The 15,974-nt window shown below is 27.4% G+C and overlaps 2 protein-coding genes across 12 annotated transcripts in view; both read right to left on the minus strand.

Moving 5' to 3' along the window:
- Positions 1 to 241: 241 nt before the first annotated feature.
- On the minus strand, positions 242 to 4,673 carry LOC141530136 (uncharacterized). Its single transcript, XM_074247045.1, has 2 exons — positions 4,218 to 4,673; positions 242 to 4,054 (listed from the first exon to the last, which is right to left on the minus strand). The coding sequence occupies exons 1-2, from the start codon at positions 4,669 to 4,671 to the stop codon at positions 4,002 to 4,004; spliced, it is 507 nt and encodes a 168-aa protein (XP_074103146.1). The 5' UTR covers positions 4,672 to 4,673; the 3' UTR covers positions 242 to 4,001.
- Positions 4,537 to 15,974, minus strand: part of Msn (serine/threonine-protein kinase msn) — a 29,226-nt gene continuing 17,788 nt past the window's right edge. For 9 of the 11 annotated variants that reach the window (XM_074247035.1, XM_074247033.1, XM_074247038.1 and 6 more), the window contains 6 exons: positions 13,677 to 13,823; positions 9,538 to 9,754; positions 7,090 to 7,310; positions 6,153 to 6,470; positions 5,378 to 5,677; positions 4,537 to 4,761 (listed from right to left, as the gene is read on the minus strand). In XM_074247035.1, the coding sequence (XP_074103136.1) occupies positions 4,678 to 4,761; positions 5,378 to 5,677; positions 6,153 to 6,470; positions 7,090 to 7,310; positions 9,538 to 9,754; positions 13,677 to 13,823 (1,287 nt within the window). In that variant the 3' untranslated portion in view covers positions 4,537 to 4,677. The remainder of the gene's footprint in view (positions 4,762 to 5,377; positions 5,678 to 6,152; positions 6,471 to 7,089; positions 7,311 to 9,537; positions 9,755 to 13,676; positions 13,824 to 15,974) is intronic. The other 2 variants (XM_074247040.1, XM_074247034.1) reach the window with 2 other exon arrangements.

The following is a 15,974-nucleotide window of genomic DNA, read 5'->3' on the forward strand; positions in this document are numbered from 1 at the left end:
AACAACAGCAGCAAAATTACTGGGATCTCATTAGCCCAGGCAAGTAGTTTACTGCGCTGGTTTTAAACGACAAATACAATGCTCTACGCGGTTAACTGTTACTCTATGAGATTATTACCTTAAGATTAACAATAAATAGAGAACATTTAGGAGTGAGGCGTGGTAACGGAACGAGGACTTGAGGGGTTAACGCCGTGGTTCAGGCTCATTATTTTCGGGTTAAATAAATTCATTTACTCCACACATTTTACGAATCGTCGTATATTTGACCTTATTCTATCTATTAATAATAATTTTTTTTTATAATGATAATAATAATAATAATTATATAACTATAACTATAATAATAATAATCATATCTTATTGTGACAAACGACCACAAGAATAATAAAAAATAATACATTCAATAAATTGACATGTTATCAATTTAATATTAATAATAATAATCAATATATAAAAAAAATTCATCACTACCATCTTTGGGAGAATATAATATAGAAAAGGCGTTTTTATAATTTTTTTTGTTGTTTTTAGATTTTTTAAGAGCTAAAAGATGCGGGACAGATGAGGCGGATGGTGAAGTTAATTCATTGAAAATAAGAGCACGGGGCCAGATAATGTAATTGAGATGGGAAGGCCAGGAAAAGGTCGGGAGCGGGAAGGGATCGGTTTCGAAGCAAAGTAGAGAAAATTATGGTAATTGGCTATCGTATAAAGGCAGTTATAAAGGTATTTTTTTTTTTATTGCGATATAAAAATGAATTTCGGGTTGAATGAGGAAATCGAGATAACGCTTACACGGTAATTCATACATACAACATTGTAACTATAATTTCTGTGTTAATCCTTAATAATTCTCATTCGAGCCCACTTTTATAATTATTTGCGCAAAAAGTATTAGTTTTAAATTTAGTTTTTTTTTTTTGACAATTTTTTGTTTTTTGTTACTTTTTTTTTGTTCACGTTATAAAACAGTCTTTCATTGTATCATCGATGCACCAAAATGAGAGTCCCTGGTCCGGGCGTCCCTCTTATTTCGCTCGCTTATATTTATTTACTTAATTTTTTTTTTTTTTTTTTTTTTAAGTTTATGATTTCTTTCAATTAATTAATTATTATTACATTTATAATTTTCGTATAAATATAATTGTATGTAGGTTCAAATGTTATCTGATAGAATTAAAAATTGTAAATAAGAAAAAAAAAAAGTCGTTCACATCGCCGGTCACGTCCGACTGATACTCGGTCTTACTACTTACTATAAAATTTTAATTATTTTATTTTTTTTTTTACTTTTATTATGTTTATTTTCATTCCCACTCGGGCTGTTATTTATTTAAAAAGTTTAAAATTTATTTTTTTTACGTTATTTATTTATTTATCATTTATATTAAAGTTGATGGTTATTTTTATTATTATTTATTATTTTTATTCATCCCCTTCGTCATCTTCTATTACTACTTCTATTACTACTACGTATCAGGTATCGAGGTATGGGCCTCCGATCGATTACTTACGGTGCGCGGCGTCTCGACGCTACGTGCTCGTACATATATCAGTATGATATATACAAGTGATCCACGAGAGTAAAAGAGACATATCTCTTTTTTTATTATTATCATCCCTCTTCCCTTTTAACTCAGCCTCAAACTCTTTCTCATTCCGTCTTTATAACTAATTATTTTCCGTATTAAAAAACTGTTTATTTATTATTTTTTTTTTTTGTTTATTCATTTTATATTTGAAAGCTTAGAAAATTTAACGCGAGTACAATACGTGTCGTCGGATCGCTGGCCCTCGATAAATGAAAGCAGTCACTTAGTACAGTCAATTATCAGCGATATTGCACAACCAGTTTTCATTTTAAAAAAATATAACAAATTAATAATAGTTATATAATAATAATAATAATTAATTATAATAATAAAAATAAAAATAGTAATTAAATCACTTGTGTCAATAATTAAGCAAACGTATAATAAAGATGGGCAAGTTAATTGAAACTTCAATAAGTAATTTGTATAATTAATTACGTTGGATAAATTGAAATATTTACGAAGACGTAAGAGGGACGTACGAAAAAGGGTATTTAATTTTTTAATTATTTTTATTTAAATAAATGATATATTTAGTAATATTAAAAAAATTCGTTAATAACCACTTTATCTGACGTGCGTTTAATTATTCCATATAATTATTATTTTTTTTTGTTCATTTTGTAAAAATGCGATTAATCACATATTATCATCATCATCATCGTAATCATCTTTCTCTTCATTATCATTAATCATTACTAATATATTAGTCGTCAAGAACAAATCACTATCATCACCAATCACTAATATTATTATTATTTAGTTCGCAGTACACACGATTCATTTTTTTCTGGTTATTTATTTATTCCATTTGTTTTTATTTATTTATTTATTTTTTTACTTATCAATTTATATTGAGTATTATCAATTACTCAGGTTACACTGGTGATTAATATCAACAATTACTCGTTTTAAAAACTACCCGAATATTGTGTCAGGTGTAGGTGGATGTTGATGGTTTTCTATTTGATTGTAACAATATCCAAAAGTACTCTCGAGTGTATATATATATATATATATATACACATATATACTAGAAGTTTTCAATTGAAAATGTACGCCAGTGCTCGATTAGAATCTTTTCGTGTATAAAATACGGTATTAAAAGACTCCGAAAAAAAAAAAAAAAAAAAATAGTATTAACCATGTTTCTTTTTTACTCGACTTTCACAGTAATATCTTTTTTCGCTTTTCATTTTATATTTTTTTTTCAGTTGAGTGTTGTATCGAGTCTTTGATTGACATACTGACGCGTATCGAATATCGTAAAACACGAGCACATCAATGGATTCATTTTATTTTATTATCTTTTTAAAATTTTTTTAACGTTTTTCTATTTTATTTTATTTAAAAAAAATTTTTAAGGTAATAGCGCAAAACGGTGAACGTGTACTGACTTTGTTTTAACACTCGCGGCATATGGATATGAGCATATACTACATAGAACCGGTGAGTATTCATTTATTCCAAGTCTCATAGTGGCCATTTTAATTTACCGACGATGGGATTTTAAATGAAACACCTGTAGCCGAGTTTTTAGTCCCTGAGCTGGTTTGATAAAAAAAAAGATTTAATTGGAATGAAGGATACGTGATGGTGACCTGTCAGCTTGTTACTTAACTTAAACTACTGGATCAGATGCTTGAACTGGTGGTTTAACTGCTTCCACAGCTGGTGCTTCCTCATCTATAGCTAGGTGATATTGCTTCTGGCGATGGCGATGCTGATGGTGATGGCGACGGTTTAATTTAATCCTTCAAGACCATAAATTTAAAACCGTCTCATTGAGCGATCAGTTAAATTCAGTGATTACTGAATAACGTTAAAACACTGTCAAAGCCACTAAGTATTTTTTTTTTTTTTGTCCATATATATATATATATATATATATATATATATATATATATATATATATATATATATATATATATATATATATGTACGTAAATTTTTTTGCGACATTTACTTAAACTTATTTTCCACTAAGTCAATAATCCGTTTGGGTCTGTTACGATTCACAAAGTTTAAAAAAATAAGCCAACGTTAAAAGGATCACTCACGCGAATGTGAACTCACTGACGGTCGCTTTAAAATAACAGTCGATAGTCAAGCTTAAATGCAACTATAAGCTCTCAAACTTTATATGTGTTGCTTAAACTCGGCTTTCCTCTTTTCTCCTTTCAGTACAAAACTTAACTAAATTCAACTCAACTCAACAAGACTCATTTATCTTTTTCACTTGACTTTATCTCTGTTTGTCGGTTATTTTCTTTAATGGATGACCGCTCGCACAACTTCTCTACACACACTAACAGTCCTGACCAAAACGTACCGAAGAAGACGAGGAGCTCAAAGCTGGACACGCGAGAAAGCACAGCAATCGTTTTACCAAGATGTTGATACCGCTCAAAGGTCCAGAACTAATTCTCCGCAAGGACAAACGTCCTGGATATTGCTCTCTATTATTATTATTATTATTATTATTATTATTATTATTATTATTATTATTATTATTATTATTATTATTATTATTATTATTATTATTATCATTATTATTATTTTTTTTATAAGTATCATTATCCACAAAGTTCTTGTCGTAACTTCTAGTATTAGTATACTCACGGTTATTACGCTCCATAATATTACTATTGTGGTAATTACGATAATAATAACGATGTTGACGCTCTTGGTGATGGAGATACAAGTAATGATTTTGATGCTCTTGTTCTTGGTTATCCTGTTTCTGATGATGTTGACGATCAGATAGACGATATTTACACTCTCGGGCGTCCCTGACACTGGGACGTGGCAGTGGAGGATGAATAAACGAATGTTCTGGGACGCAGTCCGCAGTATTTGGCGATTTATATAACAGAGATGATGGTTGTAATGGCGGTAAAGGCGATAGTGATGATGACAATGGTAATGATGATGATGATGATGGTGGTGGTGGTGGTGGTGGTGGTGGTGGTGGTGGTGGTGGTGGTGGTGGTGGTGGTGGTGGTGGTAGTGGTGATGGTATTATTGATGATGGTGGAGCTTGCACGTAAGACGATGGGGCCATATTCGGCCTCATTCGGGATCACCAGTTAGCCATACCCGGTTTGTTTAACGTCATGAAGTAAATTTGACATGAACTACCGCCTTTCGCTGACGAGAAAAATACCTGCAATACAATAAATTATTCATTTAAGTAGTACTTTCTATTTATCATGATTATTTTTGTTAATCAGATGGCTTGTAAAATATTTAATAGGCTTTATAATTCATTCATTTAAAATGTTGATGATAAAATTATTTATTTATAAATTTAGCGAGCTCAATTTTTTTTAATTCCTTTATAATAGTATTAAAAGGTGTACTTAATTATTTACGAACAAGCAAGATGCTTAAATGAGCTTATAAGAATACTTTCATCATTATAAGTTTATTATTTTTTTGTTCCTTTTTTTTAAATGTTGAAATATTTAAAGTAATTAAATTGTCCGGAAGTTTAGTTTGAATATAAAAAAAGTCTGTAACATCAGTGACTTTGAAGTTTGACTTGTTAAAATTTGTTTATACAAGATAAATTTTGAGTTTTTATTTTAAATATCAACCTTAGAGATTATTTTTTCAACCATAAAGTTGTCGAGAATTTAATTAAAGATTATAAAAGTTGCCGACAAGTATTGACATGCTATTATTAAAGTTAAAAAATAAGTGAAACTATAATACAGAAAAAATGATTTGTAAATTTTAAAAGTTAAAGTTTTAAAAGTAAATAAGAGATGAAAAATTACCTTATCATTACGTTCACAGAGGAACTTGAGCCGTTGAGCTTTTTTGTGCATGAATACGCCGTCAAGATGACCAGTCTCGACACTTCTTATTTCAATAGCTTTATTACCCCAACCCATTATTTGACCAGTACCAATATATGCCACACTAGTTGGCATTTCGCCCCACTGCAAGACCATTGTCTTGGATACACGACCATACGTATTGACGTAAACACCTTCGTTGTCGTAACACAACAACAATTGCATACCATTACTGTGTGGTAATGCGACAATACAGTGTGGACAAATGGGTCCCTGAGTCTGTAATTGCAATTATTTATTTATATATTTATTTATTCATACAGTATTGTATCACGTTCAAAATGACAAAAGGGCATACAAATTTTTTTTTTTCCCAATCGTTTTGTAAATATAATTTAAGCAGAACAATGAAAAAGTATTTGGTAAATATTTACAAGTCGGGTCAACTATTTTAATTTTCATCTTTTTGACCAAAACTTTTATTTGATTTTATGGATATATGTTTTTTTTTATTGCATAAAAAAACTAACAATTAAAAAAAAATTTGAAAATGTTAATTTTTTTTTGTAAATAAATAATTACCAAAAATTTTTACAAAGTCAAAAAAGTATCACAAATTTTGTTTTTAGAACTTGAAAAATTTTTTTATAAATCTTTAAATATTTAGAACGCGATATGTATAAAAATTTATTTTGTAGTAAATAAAGCAATAACAATAATAAATAAAAAAAAAAAGATTTAAATGAAAACTTACGTGTTTTGGAAGATAAATATCGTAAACAGTTGCGGAGTCCAAATCGACCGCATGAAAACCGTCGGCACTGCCGTAGATAACTTTTAATCTGGAACCCTCTTCGACAGTGAGATCGACGAGTAGTGGACGGTGAGCTAGCTCACCGAATGATTTAAAGGCCATGAATTTGTGATAGGGTTTCGGTGCCCAAGCGTAAATCTCGATCGAGTCTTTAAGAGCGATGACGAGAAATTTTATTCTCTCGTACTTGACTATTTTGAAGTGCACAGCACCCTGGAGATCGCCTACATTTATCCATCCATTACGTCGTTCTACTTGCTGTTGAATAATTCCAAAAAATAAATAAATAAATATTGATTTTAAATTGAATTTAAAATAAATAAACTGCCCGAGTATTCTCAGTAAATCGAAAAAATACTAAATCTCTTTATTTAATAAACGATAACGGGGGCTAGGGATTTAAAAGCATTTTTCCTGTTATTTGAATATAAATTTCTTAAATTTTTATCCCGGAATAATGAATAAATAAGACGACGAGGCATGAAGTAAACCCTTTGTAATTATTATATTCTTGGTATTCATTTTAATAATACTGTTTGTAATCTCCCAATAATTGAGTTAAACAAAAGTTATTATTCATTATTTAAATAAGAGAAAGAATGAGTTTTGGCGCATCTAGATCGGTTAATTAGTTAAAAAGTTATTATGAAAAAGTTTGTAGAAAATAAGTTTTTTCGGAAAAGTTTTAAATGGATTTTTATTTTTACGCTCTACCAAGCCATAATTTTAAAATTTTTGTAGCATAGGAGAAACTTGTGTTTAGAAAGGTTTTTTAAAGGAAGAAAGAAAAAAAAAAAAACAATGAAATTTATTACTTTGATCTATTTTATGAGAATATTTTTACTTGTGAAATTTGAATTAGTTAGCCTTTACTTACGTCACTGTGGCCATCAGTCCGCAATATTTTACTCTTGAGCCAGGAAAGGTAGTAAACCCTGACACGATTTTTTTTTCCGCTAATAGTCACTAGAATATTTTGTCCTTCGAGTACTTCCATCTGCTGAAATCGTCTTCTGCTTATTAACTGATAGACTTTCCCTTGTCCGCTTCTGTCTAGCAACATTAACCCGTTCTCCGTTCCAATTAGCAGATTCACGCCTAGAATTATGATTAATATTATTATCATTATTATATAATTTTGTTGAAATTTATTATGAGTAATGAGATTTTAACTAAATTATCATTTATACAATAAACGTATAATTTAATTATTATCCCGGTATTTAAAAAATCATAATAAATAAAAATTACAAACAAATTTATAAAAATTTATTTATGGAATTTTTTGGTGCAATTAGAATTAATTTTTTTTTATTAAATAAATATTTAAATTATTTTAATTATATTATTTCATCAGTTTCAAACTTTATGAACATAATGGTGTAGCCAATGTATAGTTACAAGCTATGTATTCTTTGATATAAAGATGCAACTAATTACTACGATCAATATTTACCTTAATATTGTACGATAGAGATACTAATTTAGTGCTTTACTGGCTTTCTATACAGTACGCATCAGTTTTGATAGCGTTCCCTTTATCCTCACTCTAATATCATTCTTTTCATCTTTTTACAAATAACTTTCCTTGTACTCCATACAGTAATTTGAAAATTATATGAATAATTAAATTATAAAAAAAAAATTTTTTTTATACCTGAGGCAAAAAATTACACTTTAATTTTATACCTCTGACTTTATATACAATTCTTAATTATATTACCGTTGTTTATTAAAAACTAATTCACAATTATCATGTTTTGTTTTTGGCTAATTTAATGAATCAACAGTTGCTTAATAATTGATAAATTTTTATCAAAAGTCCATTAAAAAGTTTAAGCAGCATAGTTAAAGTTTATCGTCAATAATATACCGAGTATTAATTAATTTACTGGAAAGTTTAAATGAAACTTTTTTAAAAACTTTTAGTTTTTTAATTATCGATTGAAATGTAAGAATTATTAGGATGATAAATTAACAAACTAATTTCAAATATTGAAAGGATAAAATTTTTAATTAAAAATTCTTTTAAAGAATATTACGTTACTCTAATAATTAAAGTTTTTGTATTATTTACATAAAACTTCATTTTAAAGTTATGATACGTTACTGTCAAATTATTTGTTTATTGTTTTAACTATTTCAAGGTGTGTAAGTTAACATAAAAATTTTTCTCTCATAACTCAAACCATAAATAAATGTGTTTTCAGTGTAAATAATATTTGACGTATTTAATTAAATGAAATATTTACTTTGATGTTTAACTTTTTGCATTATAAATAAAAATTTTTAGCAAAACATTAAAATAATATGAATAATTAATAACATTTCTATGTATTTAAAAAAGTTGATTAAATATTGGAACATAAAGTAAATAATTGAAAGCGGGTCAATAACTCTGGAATGAAACTTGGTGAAAATTTAAATATACTAATTAAAGTGTAGTACAATATCGTGTAATATAAATTTATTTACAGTTGACCAGAAAATGCTATGTTTCTTTATTTGCTTTTATCAAGTACTTTGAATTTATTTATTCAGATCTATGTATTCGTGTTGAATCGTTTATTTATATTTTATTGTTAAAATAAAATATTCTGCACTAGGAATAAATAGCTATTAAATAACAAATTTAAGTTACATAAAATATTCTCTAAATCGGGTGAAAAATCATTATTATATTGATTATTATGTTATCAATAATATCTTGCTAATTATTATAATGGTAAATTAAAAGCAATTCGACGTTTTAACAGCGTCGACTAAATTTTATCACAATAATTTAACATTTAATTGAGCTGTTACGATTGTCTACATTTATAGTATTTGTCGTAGAAAATTTTATGGGTTCCATATCTATGTAATAAAATTAATTCAAATAATTGAATTAAATATTGCGGTAAGAGGTTAAACTTTAATCGGTTAATTTAGTTTCATAAATGAAAATATAAATGGGAAAAAATAAAAAAATTAATTATCACAATTTTAACAAATTTTATAAATTAAAAAAAAAAAGTTTATAAATTAAAAAAGAAAAAAGTTAAATATCACAATTTTTGAAAAAATTATGTAATCCAAAATTCTACTGAGTATAATTCGCGGGATATTTTTTTCGGATTATATCCAGTGTAATCTTACGAGGTTTAACCAGAAAAATAATTTAGTCATATCGGAGATTACACTGAGTATAATACAAAAATAATTTAGTATAATCTGGATTATATTTGATATTATCTGAAATTTTTTTTCACGTGTACTTTCATACAATAATCATTTTAAACTAACTAAAATTTAAATTAAAAAATAATAAAATAAAAATATTTACCCCATAATGCAGCGCAAAGTATTTCACTATTGAAACGTTTTTTGTATTTTCGTATTTCAGGTGTATCTGAGGACAAATCGTGACTTGTTGGTGTAACATTGACGTTAACATGTGATTCTCTTCGTGCAGGACCGGCACCAAAACCAAATGTCAGGAATGAACGCTGTTTCTGTTGGAGTGCAAGAGGTGCGGGTGTTTTAACAGCTTGTCGATACTGCTGCAACAGAGTCACTTTTGTGAATTAACAAGTTCCGTAGTAATATCGTAAAAGATGCCGTAAAATGAAAATGAGCAAAGGATACTTTGAGAATATAAGACTCTGAGTAAGAATAAAACTAAAGATAGAAAGAAAAAAAAATAAGAAAACAAAGTCGAGCTCGGCATCGAGTTAGAAAGAGCGTAAAAAACAATAAGTATAAAATCAGATTACTCAATTACTTAAGAATTACTACACTCTAAAGCGTTATGGCTGTTGCACCAATACTTATTTCTACTTAAATACAGAAAAAATATAACAAACAAAAAATAAAGTAGAAAAAAAAACAAACTAAATTCTTTCTTACATTACTGTAATTACACGTGGACTTATTTACTTTTTACTCAACTTTATTTATTAACCTTTAGGTTTAAATAAAATTAAGCTTTAAATTTTAATTTTTTACTGTTTAGCCGACTGCTACTTTATGAGTCTTCTAGTAAATGAAGCAACAACCAACATATTATATTCATAATAACAACAGTAGTTATGATAATTATTGTAGTATTATACGGAAGTGAGAACAAATGCCAATAACAGTAACACCAGTTTTAATTAACACAATCACTATACAGGCAATTTCTACCTCACTGAAAATAAAATAGTCATAATAAGGGTCTCTACTAAAATAATAATAATTAAAAAAAAAATTAAATAAAAAATACAAAGTTTGATGTACAGTAATTATAAAATAATAGACAAGAAAAATAATGTTCGTTAAAAATTTACATTTATAAATTGTTTTTTTTTTTTTTTTTTTTTACATTGTTATTCATTTACTTATTAAAATTTTCTTTTTATTTATTATTATTTTTTTTTATTACATGCCAATTGCACAAGACGAATAGCACACACATCCGGTAAAGTATAAATAATAATAAGAAAATGAAAATATTTATGTATACATTTTTTTTGTTCCCCGAATAAAATGTTTATGATAGAATAGAGAAATATAAAAGAAAATATTGAAATAAGTAATATAAATAAAAAAGTAATTGATTACAAAGGGAGTACGAAGATAAAAGAAAAGCTCCAGCTAGATTACAATAGTTTAAATTGAAAGTAAAAAATGATTCCCGTTTATAAAGTTTCAAAGTAGAAAAACCATTGTTTTTAAAGTTATTTTTAATAATAGTGATGATAAATAGAGTTTTTTTTGTTGTTAGTTAGTTTTTTTAAAAAAATGACCCTTGAGATATAGAAATAAGGAAGCGACACTGATCTGATGTAGATGGATAAATACTTACATTGTAATTAGTATTGGGATTGGGGTGGTCAGTAGATAGGGCCCTGCCGTTCAAGTTAGAGCTCCCGCGTGTCCCACAACACACAACAATTGTGAATTAGTCACACGTAATTGATAAATACGGTAATATAGTATTAACAAGGGCCGTTATAAATATTATTGTTATTTATACATAATGCATATGTTAAAAAATATTTTTTTTTTTTTTAAATATTATACATTGTTCATATATATAAATGCTTATTTTAATGTAGCTAGAAAAATAAAAGGATAAATAGTAACTAGAAGGTACTTATTGTAAGTGTTTGAAAAAAAGAGTTAAATGAGTTTCAAGAATAATTTTAAATATTTCTCTGGCTACATTAGCATTGAGAGCAGATTAGCTCATTGTGCTGTTTTATTTTTAAAATACCGGGAGTATTTTAAGACATTAAGTACTGGGATTGTTAATTATTCCGACACTTATTTTATTTGGTAGATCTTGATGATAAAATGGAATTATTATTTCATTTAAGTTTTTTTTTTCTTGTCAAAGCTAACGAATAACAAAAAGGGAGAATGAATAATCTTTTTTATAAAAAAATGATCCGTTGACTGAGATAATAGCGAAATTTTTAAAAGAATAAAGGCGCATGATGTATCTAGTAATTGAAATTGATTAAACTTTATTTCGTTCTCCCTTTTGCGGAATGATTTGTAAAAATTAAATTAAAGCTATGACAAAAATGCGAATGCAAACAAATAGAATAAATGGACTATTTTTTTTTTTTTTTACGAAAAGATAATTGTAAAATAAAGAAAAAAAATTTAATTATAAGTAAATGAAGATTAAAAAATGTAATAATAATTATAACATAAATAGACATTACAAATTAAAGCTTATACTAAAGCTAGAAATAATAATAAAGATTTAGTGAACCACTTTTGCTCTAACGTAAGTTCTCTGTATGAATAATTAAATTGACTGGAAAATCTTAATTTTAAGCACGAAAAGTTTGAGCAGCGGCGGTGGGTGAAGGGTGTTTTGACCCTGATAAAAGATACGAGCAAAAGTAACGGTGAGAGAAATAAAGATAGTGATAGAGAGAAAGATAGGTAGACAGGATAGAAATTCTTTATCAATTAATTGAAGTGAATTCAAAATTAAGACAAAACTTTTCACAAGACACACTATATATTTTAAGCATAATGGAATCTTTAAAACATTAATGCGGGCCCTACTATATTCATCACGTACCTAATTAAGTGCACAAGAGCGGAACGTAATTCTAAACAACTTATTTTATTTATGAGGAACAGTATTCTAATTATTATTTTTTTTTTTTTATAATTTGTTTTTTCGTAAAATTAGATTTCTCGCTCGATAAACCGTTGTTTAATTTTGAAATTGATTTAATCAAACTGTAAAAACATTATTTAAATTCAAGTTACGTAGCGAGAAATTTAATTTTTAATTATTTTCCATCAGAATTCGTGACTCTTAAGGATTTTGTAGTTTTTAGAAACTGGTAATTATGCAGATTTATGATTTGATCTTTTTTAAGTCTAAAAAAGAAATAGTTTTTTTGCTTTATATTTTTATAATAAAAGCATTTGCAAACTTATAAAAAAAAACTTGATCAATTTTGTATTTATCATCATCGAGAAATGATTTTAAATTATTGCTTGTAAATATTTTTATGGATGTAGCTTCGATGAATTGAACACTAACGAGCCCTTTGTTTCAGAGAAATAATGTAAAATTTATAATTTAACAATACGCTCGCTTCGTTATTGAAAGCTATTGAACTTTAAAATAGAGCACTCGAAAATTGAGTTGGGTTTTTTCTCATCAGTCCGCAGTTCCGCAGATGACTGAATATGATAAAAAACAAAATATTACACTAAAAAATATACGAAGCAAAGTTGCATAATTAAAAATGATTTAAATTAAAAAAGCAAAAACAAACGATGTACATGTGGAATTAAACGACGAGTATCGAAAATATCAATCGCTCTAAAGCTTCAAAGCTTCATTTGGAATAAACTCAGTTAATACTGATAAAATAGAATTTTATGCACAAACAAAAAAATAAAACGAAACGAAACGAAATTCAGGAGGATTTACGAGCGTATCGTAATGATAAAAGCTATAGTAAGTACATTTAAAATTCTGAACATATTTCTGCATTCCAATAAATGTACAAAATCCTTCTAGTGAGCCTATTTATATAGTCACGATAATAATAATAATATTTATTATAAATAAATCCAATATAATATGTTTAAATAAAAGTTTAGCGTTCGTGTAGTTTATAAAGCCAGAGTAGAGCAGAGAATAATGTCGAATCAAATCGCTAAAAGAGAAATTTCAATTTAAACTATTAAAGTATTAACTTTTCAGACTATAAACACATATATTTTACACGTACATCAAAGTTACACGATTTGATTTGACTTATTTCTGTGGGGCTTCTGGTGTGAGGTGAGTGATGAGGCGGAAAAGAGCTTAAGGAAGGAAAGGAGCAAGGGACTGATGACACGAGGAAATGGGTACCGGTAGATGTGAATGTATGTGTAAATTGTGATACACGAACGATGAATAATGCTGAAAATATATATTAAATATATCTGTATAGATAAGTTTAGGTGGCTGACCTCTTCGCTGGTTGATTTGTCCTGTCGCTGACCCGGTGACGAGGTCAAAAGGTCTGGGAGAACAGAGCTTGGTCGTGAGCCTGGTGATGAGTCTGACCTCTGGAAATCACCGCCGCCGCTACTTCTCGCACGTTCACCTTCACGATTCTGTAAATTTAGATTTTATTATTATGTAAATAAATTATACACTTATTTTTGTTGCAAATTAATTGATGATTTCTGATTGAATTTACTTATTACATGTGTGATAAAAAAAAAAAAATAAGATACGGGGTGGTTGTTTTATTTATAAGGAAATAAATAACAATAAATAATAAAAAAAAAAAGTATGTAAGAAAAAATAAATAAATATGAGAATAAGGAAAAAAATGAAAAAGCAAATGACTACTCCAATGCTGGTATTTATGACTTGTATTATTCTGTAAGGATATATACGGGTATAGGTATATATATCTAGATAAAATATAGAGCTAAATAATACTGAGTCGAGTTACTGAAGTTATTTCCATTCTCCTGTCTCTACTAAAACTTTGTAAATATTATACATTTCTCTGAATATGTATTTCATTTTTTATACTCCTCTGTCACCATTTTGTATGAATATTTCATTTTTCATGATGAGCCTGAGCAATTTTAAGTTTAAGACAGTTCCGACATAATAGCTTTTTTTTTTTCTAGAAATATAATAAATATTTTTTTTCTTTTTCATATTATTTTAATATTCAATTAAAAAGAAAAAAAAAATTTCAGATCAATAAAAATGATGAATATTCTTGCGCTACAGCTTTTTAATAGATTGTTGAATGATTGTCATTAATTTCTGCTTGGTATATTTTAAAGAGAATTTATGTATGTTTCAACAAGGCATTTTTTTTTTTAATAAATTTTTATACGCAAGAGTAATGAAACTCAAGAAAAAACATTTAATTAATAATTTTTGTCTGTAAATACAAAAAAATTGTAACTAAGTCTGTCAAGTTTTTTCGCAACACTATACTAGTAATAAAACGGTTAATTGCAAAAGTTATTATATTGCCAGAGATTTAAATCGAAAAATACAAATATTAATAAAATTCGATAAAATGAAAATCGTAAAACATTTCAACTTCAGTAAAAATATTTATCCTAGCTGGATACGTTGTTATTCTGATTATAACTACTATACACTGCATTGGGTAATCATAATAAATGTTTGTCATAAAACGAAAAAAACATAAAAATAAATCACAATAATAAAAAATTATAGAATCAGGAGCATAGTAAACTGCAGTACTGATATAAAGGAATTTTGTAGACTAAATTGTAAAAAAAAAAATAACGTAAACTAAAAAAAAAAAAAAAAAAAAACAAGACAAAGATAAAAAAAATAACTAAATACGATAACTAAAAAATAATTACATCCACAAGCGCGCATATCAAGCGCTAGCCATACACTTAACATGTAAAACATAAAGTAAAAAAAAAAAAATTTTAAAACGTAGCAACAAAGGCTGAAAATGTGCGATGCATTTTTTGTTCAACTGTCAGAGTGATGGTTGCACGTAGAAGAGGACATGAAAGTACAAAAAATATGTATATTATAATATATAAATAAATATATAATAACAATACCATAAATGTATAAAAAGTCGGATAAAATTTTTATAGTTAAACAAACTAATGTAGTATTTTTTTTCCTCAAGTTCCTACTTTATACATTAATGTCACATAAATTGATATACACGTGCTGATCATCACGTTTTATACATATGAATGTAAATATATATTTATATGTATACGCATGTACATGGAAAACGTACAACAAGTATACTGTAAAAAATACAAATACACATTGTTACATATACTTATTTTTTTCTCGGTCCACAACGATAACGTGCAACTATTACGCGTCATCCTCATGCCAGTTTTCAAAGCATGCTTTTATGTTCATGTTCATCTACACACATAATAGTAATACACACTTAGACACACACATATACGTATAAAAATATGTAATAAAGTGTTTTTATAAAAGAGCAAGGCAATGGCTGGTTGAGATGACGACGATGTGAAAATGTATATCGTATCATAACATAACAATCAATTGCAATAATATAGTCTTTTTAGGCGTTAAAAAAAAATAAAGCAGGTCATGCAACGGTCCTCACGATCATCTTTATTATTGTAACAATGTTACTGTTATTATTATAGTTATTCTTGGTCGTTTGTCAGACGCCAATTACAACGAGTCGACAAGTTGGTGATGAGATCTCGAAAAAAATTCACATTTACGCTATTTCTTCTGATCTTCTCATTATT

The sequence above is a fragment of the Cotesia typhae genome, unplaced genomic scaffold (assembly GCF_013202065.1).
Source record: "Cotesia typhae breed Kobodo isofemale line unplaced genomic scaffold, CoteBio_Ctyphae contig_48, whole genome shotgun sequence".
In the NCBI taxonomy this organism is placed as follows: domain Eukaryota; kingdom Metazoa; phylum Arthropoda; class Insecta; order Hymenoptera; family Braconidae; genus Cotesia; species Cotesia typhae.

Bases quoted from the DNA above. Each gene is read 5' to 3' on its own strand.
- LOC141530136 (XM_074247045.1), bottom strand. From the start codon at position 4,671: ATGAGGCCGAATATGGCCCCATCGTCTTACGTGCAAGCTCCACCATCA. The intron at 4,055-4,217 runs GTGAGTATACTA...TAATAATAATAG, and splicing joins TATTATGGAGCGTAATAACC to AGAGCAATATCCAGGACGTT.